The 16,556-nt window shown below is 40.9% G+C and overlaps 1 protein-coding gene across 5 annotated transcripts in view; it reads left to right on the forward strand.

Annotated features, from left to right (window-relative positions):
* The first annotated feature begins 533 nt into the window (after positions 1-533).
* Positions 534-16,556, forward strand: part of HPS3 (HPS3 biogenesis of lysosomal organelles complex 2 subunit 1) — a 39,370-nt gene continuing 23,347 nt past the window's right edge. For 3 of the 5 annotated variants that reach the window (XR_006384984.1, XM_044251579.1, XM_044251582.1), the window contains exons 1-5: positions 534-861; positions 8,482-8,973; positions 9,990-10,161; positions 10,267-10,352; positions 12,756-12,948. Coding sequence is in view for 3 of the 5 variants with exons in the window: in XM_044251579.1 (XP_044107514.1) it covers positions 645-861; positions 8,482-8,973; positions 9,990-10,161; positions 10,267-10,352; positions 12,756-12,948 (1,160 nt within the window). In the remaining 2 variants the exon portion in view is untranslated. The remainder of the gene's footprint in view (positions 862-8,481; positions 8,974-9,989; positions 10,162-10,266; positions 10,353-12,755; positions 12,949-16,556) is intronic. The other 2 variants (XR_006384985.1, XM_044251580.1) reach the window with 1 other exon arrangement.

Here is a 16,556-nt window from a genome sequence, read left to right on the forward strand (position 1 = left end):
TTCTTTTTGCGAAGCACATTCTAAGTGTTGTCCTTTCCAAAGAAATCATCTAGAATTTCCAGGATTTTGGAACAACTCTTCAGAGTGTTTGGCCCGGTGTGGAGCCCTGTGCACTGCACTTCACCTTTCACAGCCCTTATCCTCCTGAAGCTCAGAGGCTATGGCGCCGGGGTGGGGCGGGGCGGGGGGGGAGGGGAGGGAGAGTACAAAATGGTACAAGACAGCAGATAATCAAATGTTGAGACGTATTCAAGGGCCTACACATCTCGTCTAGCCCAGTGCAGTAATGTGAAATGACAAAAAAAAAAAAAAAAAAGGACACAGCGCTCTTTGCGCCGCCAACCGCGGGGCGCCGAACAGCGGCCGGCACTACAGGGTTGGGTCAAAGGCCCCGGGACGAGAGGCCCTCGGGGCGCAGGCGCACCGGGCGCAGGCGACTGCTCCCCGGACCCCAACCTCGCCTCGTAACAGCCTCTTTAAGAAGGGGAGCCGCAGGCAGCCCGGGTGACGCTCACGTGACTCGGCTCTGTGCAACTGCTGGCGGAAGTGGTCCAGCCTCTGCGACCCGAGCGGGGTCTCCGGCGCCCCGCGGGGCGTGCAACCTGAGCGGGCACCGCCGGGCTGCCCCGGAGCCGGTGGTCGGGATGGTGCAGCTCTACAACCTGCACCCATTCGGGTCGCAGCAGGTGGTGCCCTGCAAATTGGAGCCCGAGCGGTTCTGCGGCGGAGGGCGCGACGCGCTCTTCGTGGCGGCAGGCTGCAAGGTGGAGGCATTCGCCGTGACCGGACAGGAGCTGTGCCAGCCGAGGTGCGCCTTCTCCACGCTCGGCAGGGTGCTGTGCCTGGCCTACAGCGAGGCCGGTGAGTAGCAGCGAGGCCAGGGGGAGCCCGGGTCCCCGCTTGGGGCCTCCTTCCTAGAGGACTCAGCGTCCGCCGCGGTACTCTGGGTGGGGAAGAGACTTTCCGGAACTTGCTGGAGGGTCTCGCGGGGTCTGGCTACTGATTACTGAAGGCGAGGAGAGCCGTGCGGTTGTCGTGGCAACCACAGGTGCGCGCTGGCTTCTAGGGGGCGGGGGACGCTGTCTGCTCGCTCTTACCTCGCTCGCTCGCCCGAAAGGTTCTACTCACCCAGACACTTAAAAACAAACAGTACAACTACAAAAAACCCCAAACTCAGAAGTATAGAAAATCTCACTTACAAATGTAGGGAGATTGGTATACCGAACCCCAGATACTCCCAGCTTCACCAGTCATGCCAACTTACGGCCAGTTCTTTCACATCTATACTTGTATCCACTTCTTGTCGGTTTTTGAAAGCTATATTATACGCTGGTTTTTAAATCTATGCAAGTGGAACTCAAGTCATAAACTCCTCTCTCCCACCCAAAGCCTCCACTACCCATTTGCCACTGAAATGTGAAGCAGTACCGAGGAACTACAATATGGGTATATCTCTATATTAGAGAAATCCAACATTTAAAAATAGGTGGTACTTAAGATTACAGAAGGATTTACCATAGGCTTTTTTTTTTTAACTGCTTAATAATGCCCTTAGAATTTGTTTCCTCCTTCTCAAGAGGGATATAAAGGCCTAAACTGCAGTGTTTATGGTAGAAAAGCCCATGGTTCAGGGACATACTAATGAAGTGGAGAGCATGAATTTGGAGGATTGGAGATCTCTTTCTAATTCCTGCTCTGTCTGCTACTGGTTGGATGTGAGTTGTAGAAATTTTTGGGTCTCAGTCTCTGTTAAAAAAAAAAAATTTGGGATTACTAGATCAGAGATTTCCAGGTATTGGGATTTTGTGGGTCCATAAAAAACTATGGGATTATCATCATACTTAGTATCTGATTATTCATTTTGTCCAGTAAAAATATATATTTTTAAAAGTGAAAAGCCCTGCTATTTACTCTAACCAAAGAGAAAAAAGCATTTAGTTCTAAATATCGGATATCTTTGCTTTATGAGCAACTTACTATGCTGTTATTTTTTTTTCTTTTTGACTAGTGAAGACATCAACAGAAGCCTGCATTGATTCACAGATAATGTTTGAGAACCACTCATTAGATCTGTATGTTCTCTTTTAGCAGAAGATTCTGATTTTGGAATTTAGTAGAAATACTTCTCAATCATTTGTCAATATTGGTGGTTTTCCCCATCCCACCCCCCTTTTAAACATGGAAGTTCTTGCCTTCAAGAGCTCTACTGAATGGCAAACTCACCAGTCTCAAGGTGTGGTGTGTGTGTATGTGAGAGAGAGAGAGAGGCAGAGACAGAGAGACAGACATATTTACATGATCTGCCCCATTCTTCCAAACAGACAATTATTCTAGATTTGGAAGTGGCAGGCATTAGGTGAACCTCTAGTTTTCTTCCCCATCAGTAGTAGTGATTGTTGGGATCCTTGATATCACTACCTGTGCTTCGGAATCACCTGGGGGAACTTGAAAATATGCTAATGCCTGGACCACAACCACAGAGAAACTGTCGGTTTCCTGGGGTATGCCCCAGCATTGGGGGGAGTCTGATATTTAGCCAAGATTCAGAACCACTGACCTAGTGCCATACTGGTTCCTGTAGGCAGTAAGTAGCATGGTAACCTTATTAATGAGGCCTTGAAAAACAAAGACTTTTTATAATCAAGTTGGCTGTCCTCAAGAAAGTTCAGGAGTCATGTGCTATGGCATTAGCATGAGTCAGACAGCTCAAGGGTAACTCTGAGTCCTCAGCTTGAAGACTGGGTTTAACCCCTGGGTACAGCTTCTATTAACCCACATATAGCTGACTCCTAGCTATGCTGATACCCAGATAACTTGTTTTCCACTTCTCAACTAGGTTTTTCTTTGGTCTCTTTCCTCCCATCCACAGTAATATAGACAGAGGGATTCTGGCTCTATGAGCCCAATGTCTTTCTCTGTAATAAATCTCCCCCTGTCAGAAACAGAATGAATCTTATATCAGTCATTTATATTTACTGTAACTGCTTTGCAAGTCTCATACCCAAGTAGAAAACACTTCCTTTCCTTTCTTTTTTCTTTTCTCTTCTTTTAAGATTTTATTTATTTATTTATTTATTTATTTATTTGAGAGAGAGAGCCTGAGAGAACAAGTGGGAGGAGGGGCAGAGGGAGAAGCAGACTCATCCCAAAGACAGATGCTTAACTGACTGAGCCACTCAGGCGCCCAATATTTTCATTTTTTTAAATCTCTAATTAGCAGGATGCTATTCTCCCTTTATAAAATTTGGAGGTGTTAGGGAGAAAGAAAGTAGGTAGAAATTTTGAAGGATATAGGGCTCTAACATTATCATCAGTAATGGAAAATTCATTTAGGCTTTGTGTGTGAAGTAAGGAAAAGGAGACCTGAGAACTCACTGCTCTCAAAGGAGAAAGACCTGGTGGCCAGGGTTGAGTGCAGCGTGGGGAGCTCTGGTACAGGACATTTGTTTATGGGGTTTCTGAAGGTGGTGGGGCTAGGAGGACAAGACCACATGGCTGTAATTTTTGTTTTGTTTTGTTTTAAAGATTTTATTTATTTATTTGACAGGCAGAGATCACAAGTAGACAGAGAGGCAGACAGAGAGAGAGGAAGAAGCAGGATCCCTGCTGAGCGGAGAGCCCAACACGGGGCTCAATCCCAGGACCCTGGGACCATGACCTGAGCCGAAGGCAGAGGCTTTAACCCACTGAGCCACCCAGGTGCCCCTAGCACAAGAGTCTTAAATGACTCTGTCTATTACATCCTCCTAAACCCTACTGTCTCTTTACTTTTCTAGAACCATAAAACATATTTTGAATGTGTTGCATATTATTTCTACCTTCTGATGTCAGTTTTGTCATAGGAGCAACCTTTTCCTTAAACTGGTATTAGTGTTAGCCAGGTTTATGATCTTGCTGTATAAAAGGAAGTTTATTATTTTAAAAAATCAATAATCTCAGTTTAAGAATAAATATGAGAATGATTTTTAAATTTACTAAATGAAGACAGAAGCTGTTGGAAAGTAAGTAGAATAAAGCCCTGACCATATATATAATGCCTAAAAAAAATTTATAAGTCAGTCAGAAGAAGACAAATACCATATGGTTTTTTTACATGTAAAATCTAAAAAATTTAAAAAAACTAATTGATGGTTGCAAGAGGTGGGGTGGTAGCAGTGGGAGAAATAGGTGAACTGTTGGTTTTTTTGTTGTTGTTGTTTGTTTAAATAAATTAAAAATTTTTTAAAGTTTCTTTCATAAAGAGCTGTTAACCTCCAGAAGAGGTTAATAGAACCTCCATAAAGAGAACCTCCATAAAGAGCCATAACCTCTAGAATCCTCTAGACTTATATCTCCTTTTTAACATTTTGAGAAATAGCGTAACTGGGGAATGAGCATCAACTTTCCAACTAACCAGATCCAGGTTTAAGTCCCAGCTCTATCTTGTGGGCTGTGTTGCCTTAGGCAAGTTACCTAGCTTATCTGAGCCTCAGATTCCTGATCTTTAACTTGGAGAATGAGATAATATCTTGAAGGTTTGTTGTGAAGATTAACAGAGAGAACTCTAAATCTCTGACCATAATACTTGTCAGGTAAACACATTTACTTTAGCAAGTTCTAGTGCACCATTATGAAACTAATCTGAAAACATACAAGGCAGTCTGGGCACTATTTACAATTTGTAGATTATATATATTAAATGATAAATAGCCTTTATCAGTGAAATAGGTATATGTTTATAAATGGATGAAAAATATTTTACTTAACCAAACAAATATTCTTAGTTTTAAAAATTCATTTACTAATTTGAATATGGCACCAAAGCATGGGCAACAAAAGAATAAAGTATATTGGATGTCATCAAAATTAAAAACCTTCATACATCTATAAAAGACACTAAGATATTAACAACAGATTGAAAGGGCAATCCACAGAATGGGAGAAAATGCTTGCAAAGCATATATCCAATAAGGGATTAATATCCGGAATATATAAAGAACTCATATAACTCAACAACAACAAAAGCCTCTTCAAAATGGGGCAAATAGACATTTCTTCAAATGGCCAACAAGCACATGAAAAGATGCTTAACATCACTAGTGACCAGGGAAATGCAAACCAAACCCATAATGAGATACCATTTCATACCCATTAGGATGGCTGTTATTTACAAGAAGAAAGAAAATAGCAAATGTTGGTGGAGAAATTAGAAACCCTGCGTACTGCAGGAATGTAAAATGATAGAGCTGCTGTGGAAAACAGTATGGTGGTCCTCAAAAATTAATTACCATATGATCCAGCAGTTTCACTCTTGGAAGTCTATAAACAAAGTAATTGAAAGCAAGGACTTGTGCAGATATTTGCACATCCGTGTACAAATTTTTTTTTAATTTGCATTTTTTTTAAAGATTTTTTTCATCCATTTGACAGACAGAGATCACAAGTAGGCAGAGAGGCAGGCAGAGAGAGGAAGGGAAGCAGGCTCCCTGCTGAGCAGAGAGCCAGACACAGGCTCAATCCCAGAACCCTGGGATCATGACCTGAGCTGAAAGCAGAGGCCTAACCCACTGAGCCACCCAGGCACTCCCCATATACAAATTTTTTAAATGAGAGCCAAGAAGTGGAAGCACCCCAGTGTCCATTAGATGAAGAAAAGATAAACAAAATGTGGCATAGGCATCTCTGTACCCATGTTCGTTGCAGCATTATTAATAATAGCCAAGACATGAAAACAACCAAAGTGTCCTTAAATATGAATAAATAAAATGTGGTATATACATAAAATCAAATATTATTGAGCCTTAAAAAGGAAGGAGATCCTGAGACATGTTACAACACAGTTGAGCCTGGAAGACATTATGCTAAGTGAAATAAGCCAGACAGAAAAGAACAAAAATTGTATGATTCAGTTTATATGAGGTATCTAGAGTGGATGAATTCATAGAGACAGAACCTGGAATGGTCGTTGCCAGAGCCTGGGGGTGGGGGAGATGAGGAGTTATTGTTGAAGGGATACAGTGCTTTGAGGAAGATGAAAAAGTTCTAGAGAGGGATGATGGTGATTCAGGCACAACAATGAGAATATACTTCAGACTATGGAACTGTATTCTCAAAAATGGTGAAAATGGTAAAATTTTACATTATGTATATTTTACCACAATAAAAATTTGAAAAAAATCATTTACTGAGGAAATTTTAGGAAGATAGAAGGCGGCAAGGGATCTTTTGACCTGACTCCATCCAAACTGCTTCTCTGGAACAGAGTGAGCAAAATCATGGAACCTGTAGGGTACAGTTAGGTGTTTTGCCACGATTTCCAGGGAATGAACAGGGGCAACTCCATTTCTGTGGTATCAAAGGGACCAGCATCAAGAGAAGGTGGCTTTCTGGAAAGCTGGCTCATTTCAGACAAGGAGGGAACCTGGCCAGCCCAGATAGTGTTTGTGGAAAAGGGACTGACTGCCTGCTTGCTGCATTAGTATATGGGAAGTCATTATGCTGACAGCTTGGTGTTTCAGTTTCAGTTCATTGGAAAAGGACTTATTTAGCAAATAATGTTGGTAAAGTGTGTTCTACATTTGAAAAAAAATTTGTCTTACATTCCCATCAAAGTCTAAACATGAAGAATTTAAATAAAAAAGCCACTAAAATAGAATATGTAAGAGTATATTTATGTAATTTGGAAGGCATAGGAGACTGTCTAAGCCAATTAGGAAACCCAGAGGCCAAGGAGCAAACGATATTATGTCTGACTATATGCATATTTGACTACTTTTACTATGGTAAAAGATACCATAAGCGAAATCAAACGTCAGAGAATAGATTGCCAAAAACAATTTGCTATTCATGACCAAAGATTAATATCACTTTTACCCGGAGAGCTGCTATTTCTTATAAGAAAAACAAGTCAAACATCCTAATAAAGTAGATACTTGCAGAAGAGAGCTCATACATGGTTGATAAACATGGGAAAAGATGGCCAGCTTTAGAAATGGTCTGGAAAATATGCATTTTAATAATCATAGTTGTTTCCCCATCACACTGAGTCAGTGCTAGTGAGGATATGGGGAAATGGGGATGTTCAAACAGTTCTGCTGGTAACATGAGTTCCTATTATGTAATTGTGATAGAATCTGGCAATATCTTTTTTTTTAAGATTTTGTTTATTTATTTGACAGAGAGAGAGTGAGAGTGGGAACACAAGTAGGGGGAGTGGGAGAGGGAGAAGCAGGCTTCCCAATGAGCAGGGAGCCTGATGCAGGGCTCTATCCCAGGACCCTGGGAACATGACCTGAGCCACACGAAGGCAGACACCCAACGACTGAGCCACCCAGGCACCCCACATTCTGGCAATATCTTGAGATTTAAAACATACCTGCCTTTTGGCCCAACATTTTTCACTTTTGGGATTCTATGCCATTGAAACAAACCTCTAGAAAATAAATACAGGGGCGCCTGGGTGGCTCAGTGAGTTAAAGCCTCTGCCTTCGGCTCAGGTCATGGTCCCAGGGTCCTGGGATCGAGCCCCACATCGGGTTCTCTGCTCAGCAGGGAGCCTGCTTCCTCTCTCTCTCTGACTGCCTCTCTGCCTACTTGTGATCTCTGCCTGTCAAATAAATAAAATCTTTAAAAAAAAAAAAAGAAAATAAATACATAGGTATAGTCCTGTTTATTACAGCATGAAGTATAGTGGCAGAAAAACCTGAATATATATCAATAGGGGAATTGTTGAATAAATTATGGCACATAGGATACATAGGATATGCAGATAATTTTCAATAAAACAATGTTAGATACCCAGGTATTGACTTGGCGAGTTAAGATTTATTAGTAATTTTTAGAAGTTGTAAATTGTTAAGTATTTTCAATGTGATTTCATTTTGGTGGGGAAAAAAAGATAAAACACTAGTCTACAGTCCATGTTTATATGAAAGAAAGGTATAAGGGCACATACCGAGCTCTGTGTTAACGCTGGCTTCTCACGAATCGGGCTGCAGGAAAAAGATTATGCTTTTCATCTGGCATCTCTTCACAGCTTTTGATTTCTCACAACAGAGAGTAACCATAAAATTACTTTATAATTTAAACAATATAATAAAATCAACAAGTAAGGTAAAATTAACTTGGATTTAAGTTTCATTTACTATGTATAGCTTTAGGCTACTTCTCAGAGTTGACATGAAGGTGCGACTTGTGGGAAGGGGGGTTTCAGAGCTGCAGGAAACACTCAGAGCTAATATAAGGAATATGTACAATTTCTGTGTAAGCTGCATGAATAATTAATAGATTATCTTAAGATATGATGGGGAGAGATTTATTTTGGAGCCTAAATGCCTACTGTCAGTTAAAAATATACCTAAGATCCTATTAATTAGGGTTTTGTTCTCGTCAGTCTTCAATTCAGCCAGTCACATTAGGATTCACTAATAGTTCCTTTTCAAGGCACACAATAAGTGGTTATTTCTAATGACAAATTCTTAGTATATTCTATTTCCTTCTCAGGAGACTATTTGGCAACAATTGAGGAGAAAAACAAAGCTACTTTTCTACGTGCCTATGTGAACTGGAGAAGTAAAAGGACTGAAAACTGTCGCGTGTGTATCCGAATGGTTGGACACAATGTGGAGGCACCTTTCAGTGAAACCTACAAAGACCAGATGTCTATCATTGAAATGCCGCTTTCTGAGGCCCCCTTGTGCATCTCCTGTTGTCCAGTGAAAGGAGACCTTCTTGTTGGTTGCTCCAATAAGTTAGTTTTATTTAGTTTGAAGTATCAGATCATTAATGAAGAATTCTCAATATTGGACTTTGAACGTTCTTTAATTATACACACAGATAATATCATTCCTGTTGAAATTTCTTTTTGTGTTGGTTATGTTGCTCTCATGTCAGACTTAGAAGTCTTAATTCTAAAACTGGAGTCAGACCCTAAAAATGGAGAGAGTGTTAACCACCAGCCACATAAGACCAACAATTCAATGAAACAGACAGAAGGTAAATAATGAATTTAGGTTGCTTTCTTATCTTAGGTGTAGAGAAAACCCTTACTTCTGGCAATCTCTGAGGGGTGATTGTGTGTGTGTGTCTGTGTGTGTGTGTGTGTATAGTATGTGTGTGTATGTACACGTATGTGTATATATTACCAAGCCACATTATTTGTAGATTCAGTCATTCCTGATACATGGGATTTGGGTTTATGTACTCTGTAGCATGTCAGTGTGTTTCAGCATATACTCGTCAATAGAAATAATGGAAGAGCTAGGATGAGTTTCTAGCTCCAGTTCTCAGAAGTTGAATGGTCTTGGGTTAAGAATACCATCTCTCGGGACGCCTGGGTGGCGCAGTTGGTTGGACGACTGCCTTCGGCTCAGGGCGTAATCCTGGAGTCCCGGGATCGAGTCCTACATCGGGCTCCCAGCTCTATGGGGAGTCTGCTTCGCTCTCTGACCTTCTCCTCGCTCATGCTCTCTCTCACTGTCTCTCTCTCTCTCTCAAATAAATAAATAAAATCTTAAAAAAAAAAAAAAGAATACCATCTCTCTGAGTTTCTTTTTTTATTTTTTAAGGTTTCTTTATTTATTAGACAGAGAGGGAGAGATCACAAGCAGGCAGAGAGGCAGGCAGAGAGAGGGGGGAAGCAGGCTCCCCGCTGAGCAGAGAGCCTGATGCGGGGCTCAATCCCAGGACCCTGGGATCATGACCTGAGCCGAAGACAGAGGCTTTAACCCACTGAGTCACCCAGGTGCCCCAATCTCTCTGAGTTTCAACTTCCTCATGTAAAAAATTGGGATGGTAATATCCTGTTGTACTTTATTAGTTGTGAGGAAAAAATGAGGATGGGCGAAGGCTTTTCAAAACCATAGTGCCTTGCAAATATATGAGATGTCTGTGTGTGAATAAATAAAATTACCATATGTTTATTTAATTGGTCTGGGGTATTGTGAAATTTAATTTTCATTCAAGTAGTACTAGGAGTTATTAAATTCTTTTCTCAAATTTTATATTTTAAGATGTCAACAATGAAACTTTGCAGCTTGAGTCAGATGACTTTGTTATCTGTCAAAAGCCCATGGAACTTCTCGGGGAAAAAAGTAGCCAATCTGGAATATCTGTTACACTGGAGTCCACTGGATTAGCTGATGAAAAAACAAACTATTACCACGTTCAGCATCTGCTCTATAAGTATTAAAACGCTTTTCACTCACTAGCCTTTAAGATCTATTTACCTGCATAGAAGTACATGGAAATTAGATCTCTTCCTCTTTCTTTCTCTTTTTAAACTCGCAGACGTTTTGCTCCTGATATTTCCTCCTATGTCTTTTCTGATGACATCAAGTTACATTCACTTCAGCTGCTACCCATTTACCAAACAGGTAAGTAAGGATAGCATTTCTACAGTGCAGTGAGTTGAAAAGGCTCTGGCCTGGGAAGGGAGACTGATAATGGCGAATATGTTAGGTTCTTCTATTGAAACTCCCTTTGCCCTTGGACAGGTTCTGTGGTGAATAATGCCAAGTTCCTTAGCAAATAATGCTAAATAGTGCTCCTGTGAGCACTAGAAAGGGAAGTTGTGTCTACTTAGGAGAAGCCATGGAGAGGACATGACAGGCAAAACGCATTTCTCTTTTTTGAAATGGTTACTTGGCCCGAAAAGGGAAATTGGAGCCTTGTCCTAGCTGGGGTTTTTTAGCTAGATATGTGGCAAAGCTTCGTTTGATGGTCTTGCGAGCAAGGTGGGAAAATGTTGACTGAATGGGAAGTTCATTCAGAGCAGTGGTTTTCAACCTTGTTGTACATTGGGCTTACTTGGATGCTTTAAGAAATACTGATGCCCAGGTTTTACATATTGGAGATTCTTTTTTTTTTTTTTTTAAGATTTTATTTATTTATTTGACAGAGAGAAATCACAAGTAGATGGAGAGGCAGGCAGAGAGAGAGAGAGAGGGAAGCAGGCTCCCCGCTGAGCAGAGAGCCCGACGCGGGACTCGATCCCAGGACCCTGAGATCATGACCCGAGCCGAAGGCAGCGGCCTAACGCACTGAGCCACCCAGGCGCCCCACATATTGGAGATTCTGACTTAATTAATCAACTACAGTGCCTGGGCATCAGTAGTTTTTTAAATGCTCCCCTGGAACCAGTGGGCAGCCAAGACTGAGAATTTGCCATTGGGTTCTGTACTTAGTCCTGGCCTGCCTAACATCTTTAGATGTTGCCTGAGACAATATAAATATTATTTTGATTAAATGTGTTTATAAGCCTCCCTTATTTTTTTCTTTCTTTTTGTAGACATTTATTACCTAGTATTTTGGGTGTTGAGCTGAATACTAGGGAACCAATAATGAGGAAAGTAGGCAAAGTACTTGCACTTGTGGAGCTTATTGTCTTGGCGTGGGGGAAGCAGACATTAATCAAGTAATTATTTGATTATTATCAAAGAGTATACAATTACATACTGAAATGAGTGCTCTGTGGGAAAAGAACCCTACCTTGAGAGCCTATAGCAAAGATACTAACCTCATTTAGGGGTCAAGAAAGGCTTCCTAGGAAAGAGGATCTGAAGAGTGAATCAGGGCTGATTTGGAAATAAGGTTGGGTGCAGAGGAAGCAACAAAGGCATTTTGGTAGAGAGAGAATCTTATGTTTGAGGAACTGAGAGAAGCAAGACTGAGAGGTAGAGCTAGGCAGAGAGGGTCGTGAGGCAAAGTTGGAGACCAGAGAGGGCCCAGAGCCAGATTAGGGGGTCAACTACTAATGGCTTCTTCCTTTCTCTCTCTTTGCAGTAGCAATGTGCTGGACTAATACCATAGAAAATTTCCCATAATCTGAACTTTGCTAATTGAGTCCCCACAATATCATTTAACATGTTCCTGTATCTCCTATATTTCCCTGTGACTTGGTAGTTTGATCTAAAGCCATACTGTTCACTTTGGTAGCCATTACCTACCAGCTCTTGTTCAGCACTTGAAGTGTGACTAATCTAAATTGAAATACATTGTTAAGGGTAAAATTCCCACCATTTAAAAAATTTTTTTATAGAATTTATTTATTCATTTGACAGACAGAGATCACAAGGAGGCAGAGAGAGGCAGGCAGAGAGAGAGGGGGAAACAGGCTCCCTGCTGAGCAGAGAGCCTGATGCGGGGCTCGATCCCAGGACCCTGGGATCATGACCTGAGCCGAAGACAGAGGCTTTAACCCACTGAGCCACCCAGGTGCCCCATTTTTTGAAGAGTTAGTACAGAAATATATATATAAGAGATCTCAATTTTTTTATTGACTGCTTATTGAAATGGTAATAGGGATATACTGGGTGAATACAATATACTATGAAAATTTTGCCTGTTTCTCTTTACATTTCAAAATGTGATTACTAGAAAACTTGAAATTACATATGTGGCTCATGTTATATTTCTGTCAGCAATGCTGGTCTAGACTAAGTCTTGATTAGATGACGATGGTGGTGATGATTATGAAGGTGATGATTTGGTAGCACAAGAAGTGCTGACTTCTGTTGGAAGGTACTGACTCTTTTGGTGACTCTTCTTGTGATGATTATTACCTAGATCTGTTAATTTATTAGGGGTTGCAAAAGGTGATATTTTAATTATATCCCTCCCTTTTCATTTCCTACCGGCATTCTTCTATAAAGAGCAGTTTTCCCTAAACAACTCTTTGGTTATCCCCTGATAGACTCTTTTCCTTAGAAAAGTTAAGATATCGATTTCCTTTATTTACTGATTTCATGGGTTCCCCCTCCCCCATTTTTTTCATGCAGGTTCCCTTACTTCTGATAGAAAAAATTTGTCTCAGGAAAAAGAGTTGCTGAGTCTCTTCTGTTTCTTCTCATTACCTCACGTGGGCTATCTCTACATGGTTGTCAAATCTGTTGAATTAATGTCAGTTTACCAGTATCCTGAGAAGTCTCAGCAGGCGGTGCTTACACCACAATTTTTGCATGTCATCGCAAGGTATGTTATAGTGTTACTTGCTGGACCTGGAGTCACTTATTCTGCATATTCTTGGGTTGCTTCTTAAATCAAAGAATTTAAGAATGTATGGGGATGCCTGGGTGGATCAATCGTTTAAGCCTCTGCCTTTGGCTCAGGTCATGATCCCAGGGCCCTGGGAATAGAATCCCCTTTGGGCTCCCTGCTCAGCGGGAAGCCTGCTTCTCCCTCTCCCTCTGCCTCTCCCCCAGCTTATGCTGTCACTCACTCTATGACAAATGAATAAATAAAATCTTTAACAAAATAAATTTGAATTGTATGAACTGATATATAGTGTTATAAATTAATGGGGTATATTTGTCTTTTGATGGCCCATATCTACCTTTTCAATGTCAAAGATTTAGATTCTGGTTTTGCCTTTGTTTTATTTTCTTAGATTGGATAGGGGTCTTTGTGAGGAAAAATTTTATAGGGAATTTTAATGAAAAGTCAGTGGAGCCAGTCAGGACATCTCTGGATTTCTTTTTAGATTTTTAAATTTTTTTCTCAGCTGCCCTATCCTTTCTGTGTGAGTTGAGTTTTTTCATAATGGTTTAGAACTGTGAAGGAGCCAGAAAGACTACCCTCTGAGTAGTACAAATGGGGAAATAAACCAGAGGTTGGGATTGGCAAGGTCATGTGGCTAATTGGAGGCAGATGCCTTTTGAGTTACCTTACCCTAATATGCTGGCATGTAACTTGGGTTCCTGAGTAGGATTTTAATCTCATTTCCTTTTATCTCAGCCCTAACCGATGCTTCTGGTTCTATTTCCTGTTTTTTGAGCTTTGGTTATGTGCAAGACACTGCATTGGGCCCTCTGGCCAAGCACTTTGAATAAGGTACACCATTTGCTTTCTAAAGCAACAACGTGAAATAAGGCCAGAAATGCAGGCAGGTGGCACAGACACTAGGGGATTTGTGACAAATATCTTTAGACTTCGTGAAAGTGGTGTAGGCACTTTGAGGAGAGAAATTACTTCTGTCTGAGTCATACAGGGAAGTTTTTTGTGCTTGGAGTGAGAAAAGCTAGTTAGAATCTACAGACGTAGATTAGAAGAGAAGGGCATTATAGATAGAGTGAAGACTATAAACAAAGGCTATGTCTAGTTTTTTTTTTTTTTTTAAAGATTTTTATTTTATATATTTGTCATAGAGAGTGAAGTGAGAGCAAGCACAGGCAGACAGAGTGGCAGGCAGAGGCAGAGGGAGAAGCAGGCTCCCTGCCAAGCAAGGAGCCCGATGTGGGACTTGATCCCAGGATGCTGGGATCATGACCTGAGCCGAAGGCAGCCGCTTAACCAACTGAGCCACCCAGGCGTCCCGCTATGTCTAGTTTTGTAGGAGCATCTAATAACTAATTTCAGAGGGCAGTGATTTTTAAATTTTTCCACCTGAGTGGTAGTATCAGTAACTACAGCAGGTGCTAGAGTATACTCAAACAGCATAATATTCCCCTGAAGATTCACCACTCACTCATCATGTAGTTGCTGCCCTCTCCTCCTGTTTGGTGTAGGGAGAAATGCTATTTATTATGTGTTTCCTAAGTGAACACTGTGGAAGTAGCTAGTCTCAATTTCTGTGTTGCATATAGTGATGTTCTTTAACTATGAAGAAGCTGAAATGCAGAGAAGTGGTACAAATGATGCTTGGGAGAGAGCTCAAGGCTTTGAATTTTAAGGACTTCTTTAAGTTTTTGATAACAGTGATGTGATAAGAGCATTCATTTAGGAAAATTAGTTGTAGCTTTTATGCAGGATGGATTAAACACAGGTATATCAGGTATTGAGATGGTTCAGGGAAGGATAACCAGGGCCTACAGCAGTGAGAGGATGAGGAAGAATGGTTGGAAGAGGCTTCGGCAAGAGAAAGACAGACTTCGTGTCTGTTGGGATGGTGGGAATGGCGGAGGCATGAGGAAACCTCACCTGAGTGTTGAGGCTGCTTTTATGAAAGTAGAGGCTGGCAAAGTGTGGGGCAAAAGAGAAGTTTGGTTTATGAATTTGAGGCGCTTAGGGAGTATCAAGAGGAAATGTTATGTAGGCTTTTGGACACAGAACTGAAGATCAGAAAAGAAAGGGAAATGTAGATGCTTTATTACCATCAAGAAAGAGCTGACTGTCCAAATAGAGAGCATGGCCCCAAGAGTGTATAGCAGAGAAAAGTAGTTGGAAAACTAAGCTCTGGTGAAGTTCATGTTTAGGAGAGGAGAGAAAGAACAAAAGGATTTTCAAGAATGCAAAAGAACCTAAGGAACTACAGCATCTTAGAAACCAAGGAAAAACTAGAGGGAGAAAGAGTAAAGTTTTAATTTCTCTCCCAAAATATTGATGCAAAAGACTATTCAACTTTTCTCTGATTGCATAGATGTAAAGGACACTGAGAATTTAGTGATTTGATTCCCTAAACTTATTCCCCCCTCTTTCTTAAATATAAGTCATGATTTAGTTTAGAATGTAGAGTCCTGAAAACACAGTTATGGTGATTTGAAGGGACTGGATTTTGCCTGTCTCCAGGTAAGAAATTATTGAAGCTTTTCTTAATATCAGCACCAGAATACATTCTGACACCCTTAACTTGACCATGGAAGCAATAGACATTAGAATAGCAGTTACTATATGTAAATTCAGATTCTTAATAAAGATCCCCACCCCTATTTTAAAAATCCTATATTTGTTGAACTTTTTGCATATTATTTTACCCAGTAAATACATATTTTAGAAATATCCTGACCTGTAAGTTTGTCTTCAAAAGTTCCTTAGAGGCTGGTATTTAAAAAAAAAAAAGGAAAAATTTTTTTTGAAGAATCTAAGAACAGTATAAAATCATGTAAAATGTCATCCTTATAGAAATACTTAAATAGGAAAGTCCCTCCTCCCCTCCCCCACCAATAATCCTAGTCCTCCGAGTTCACCATGTCAACAGTTGGCGTATATTTAGGGCACCTGGGTGGCTCAGTTGGTTAAGCCTCTGCCTTCAGCTCAGGTTATGCTCCCAGGATTCTGGGATCGAGCCCCACATCGGTTTCCTTGCTCAGCAGAGAGTCTGCTTCTCCCTTTCCTTCTGCCCCTCCCTCTGCTTGTACTCTCTCTCTCCCTCTCTCTCTCTCTCTCAAATAAATAAATCAAATCTTTAAAAAAAACAATGGGTGCATATTCACCCAACTTAATTAAAAAAACAGTGCACTTACTACTATGATTGGTTTTATAGAAGTGGATCATATGACGTCCACCGTTCAGCACCTTGCTGCTTCACTTAGCGTATCTTGGACATCTTTTCATGCCAGCACACTTCAGTTCACTTTATTCTTCTCTTGTACTGCTGCTTAGTATTTTAGCAATAGCCAGCAGCTGGGTTACTGTAGGTGGAAGTGAGTCAGAGGACCAGTTTTTTAACCTCTGGAATCTGCTACTCATTTATCTTTATGGTCATATGTCTTTGCATGGGTGCTTTTTTGCTTCTCACCATCTCAAAGCCCCTTCTATTCATTTTTACTTCCTGGTGCTAACTCTCTATTCTAGATTTCTAAGTGGTGGTTCTATTGTTCTAGCGATTATCATGACTCCAGAGGTCATGTCCTAGAACATTGTGG

The sequence above is a fragment of the Neovison vison genome, chromosome 6 (assembly GCF_020171115.1).
Source record: "Neovison vison isolate M4711 chromosome 6, ASM_NN_V1, whole genome shotgun sequence".
Taxonomy (NCBI): domain Eukaryota; kingdom Metazoa; phylum Chordata; class Mammalia; order Carnivora; family Mustelidae; genus Neogale; species Neogale vison.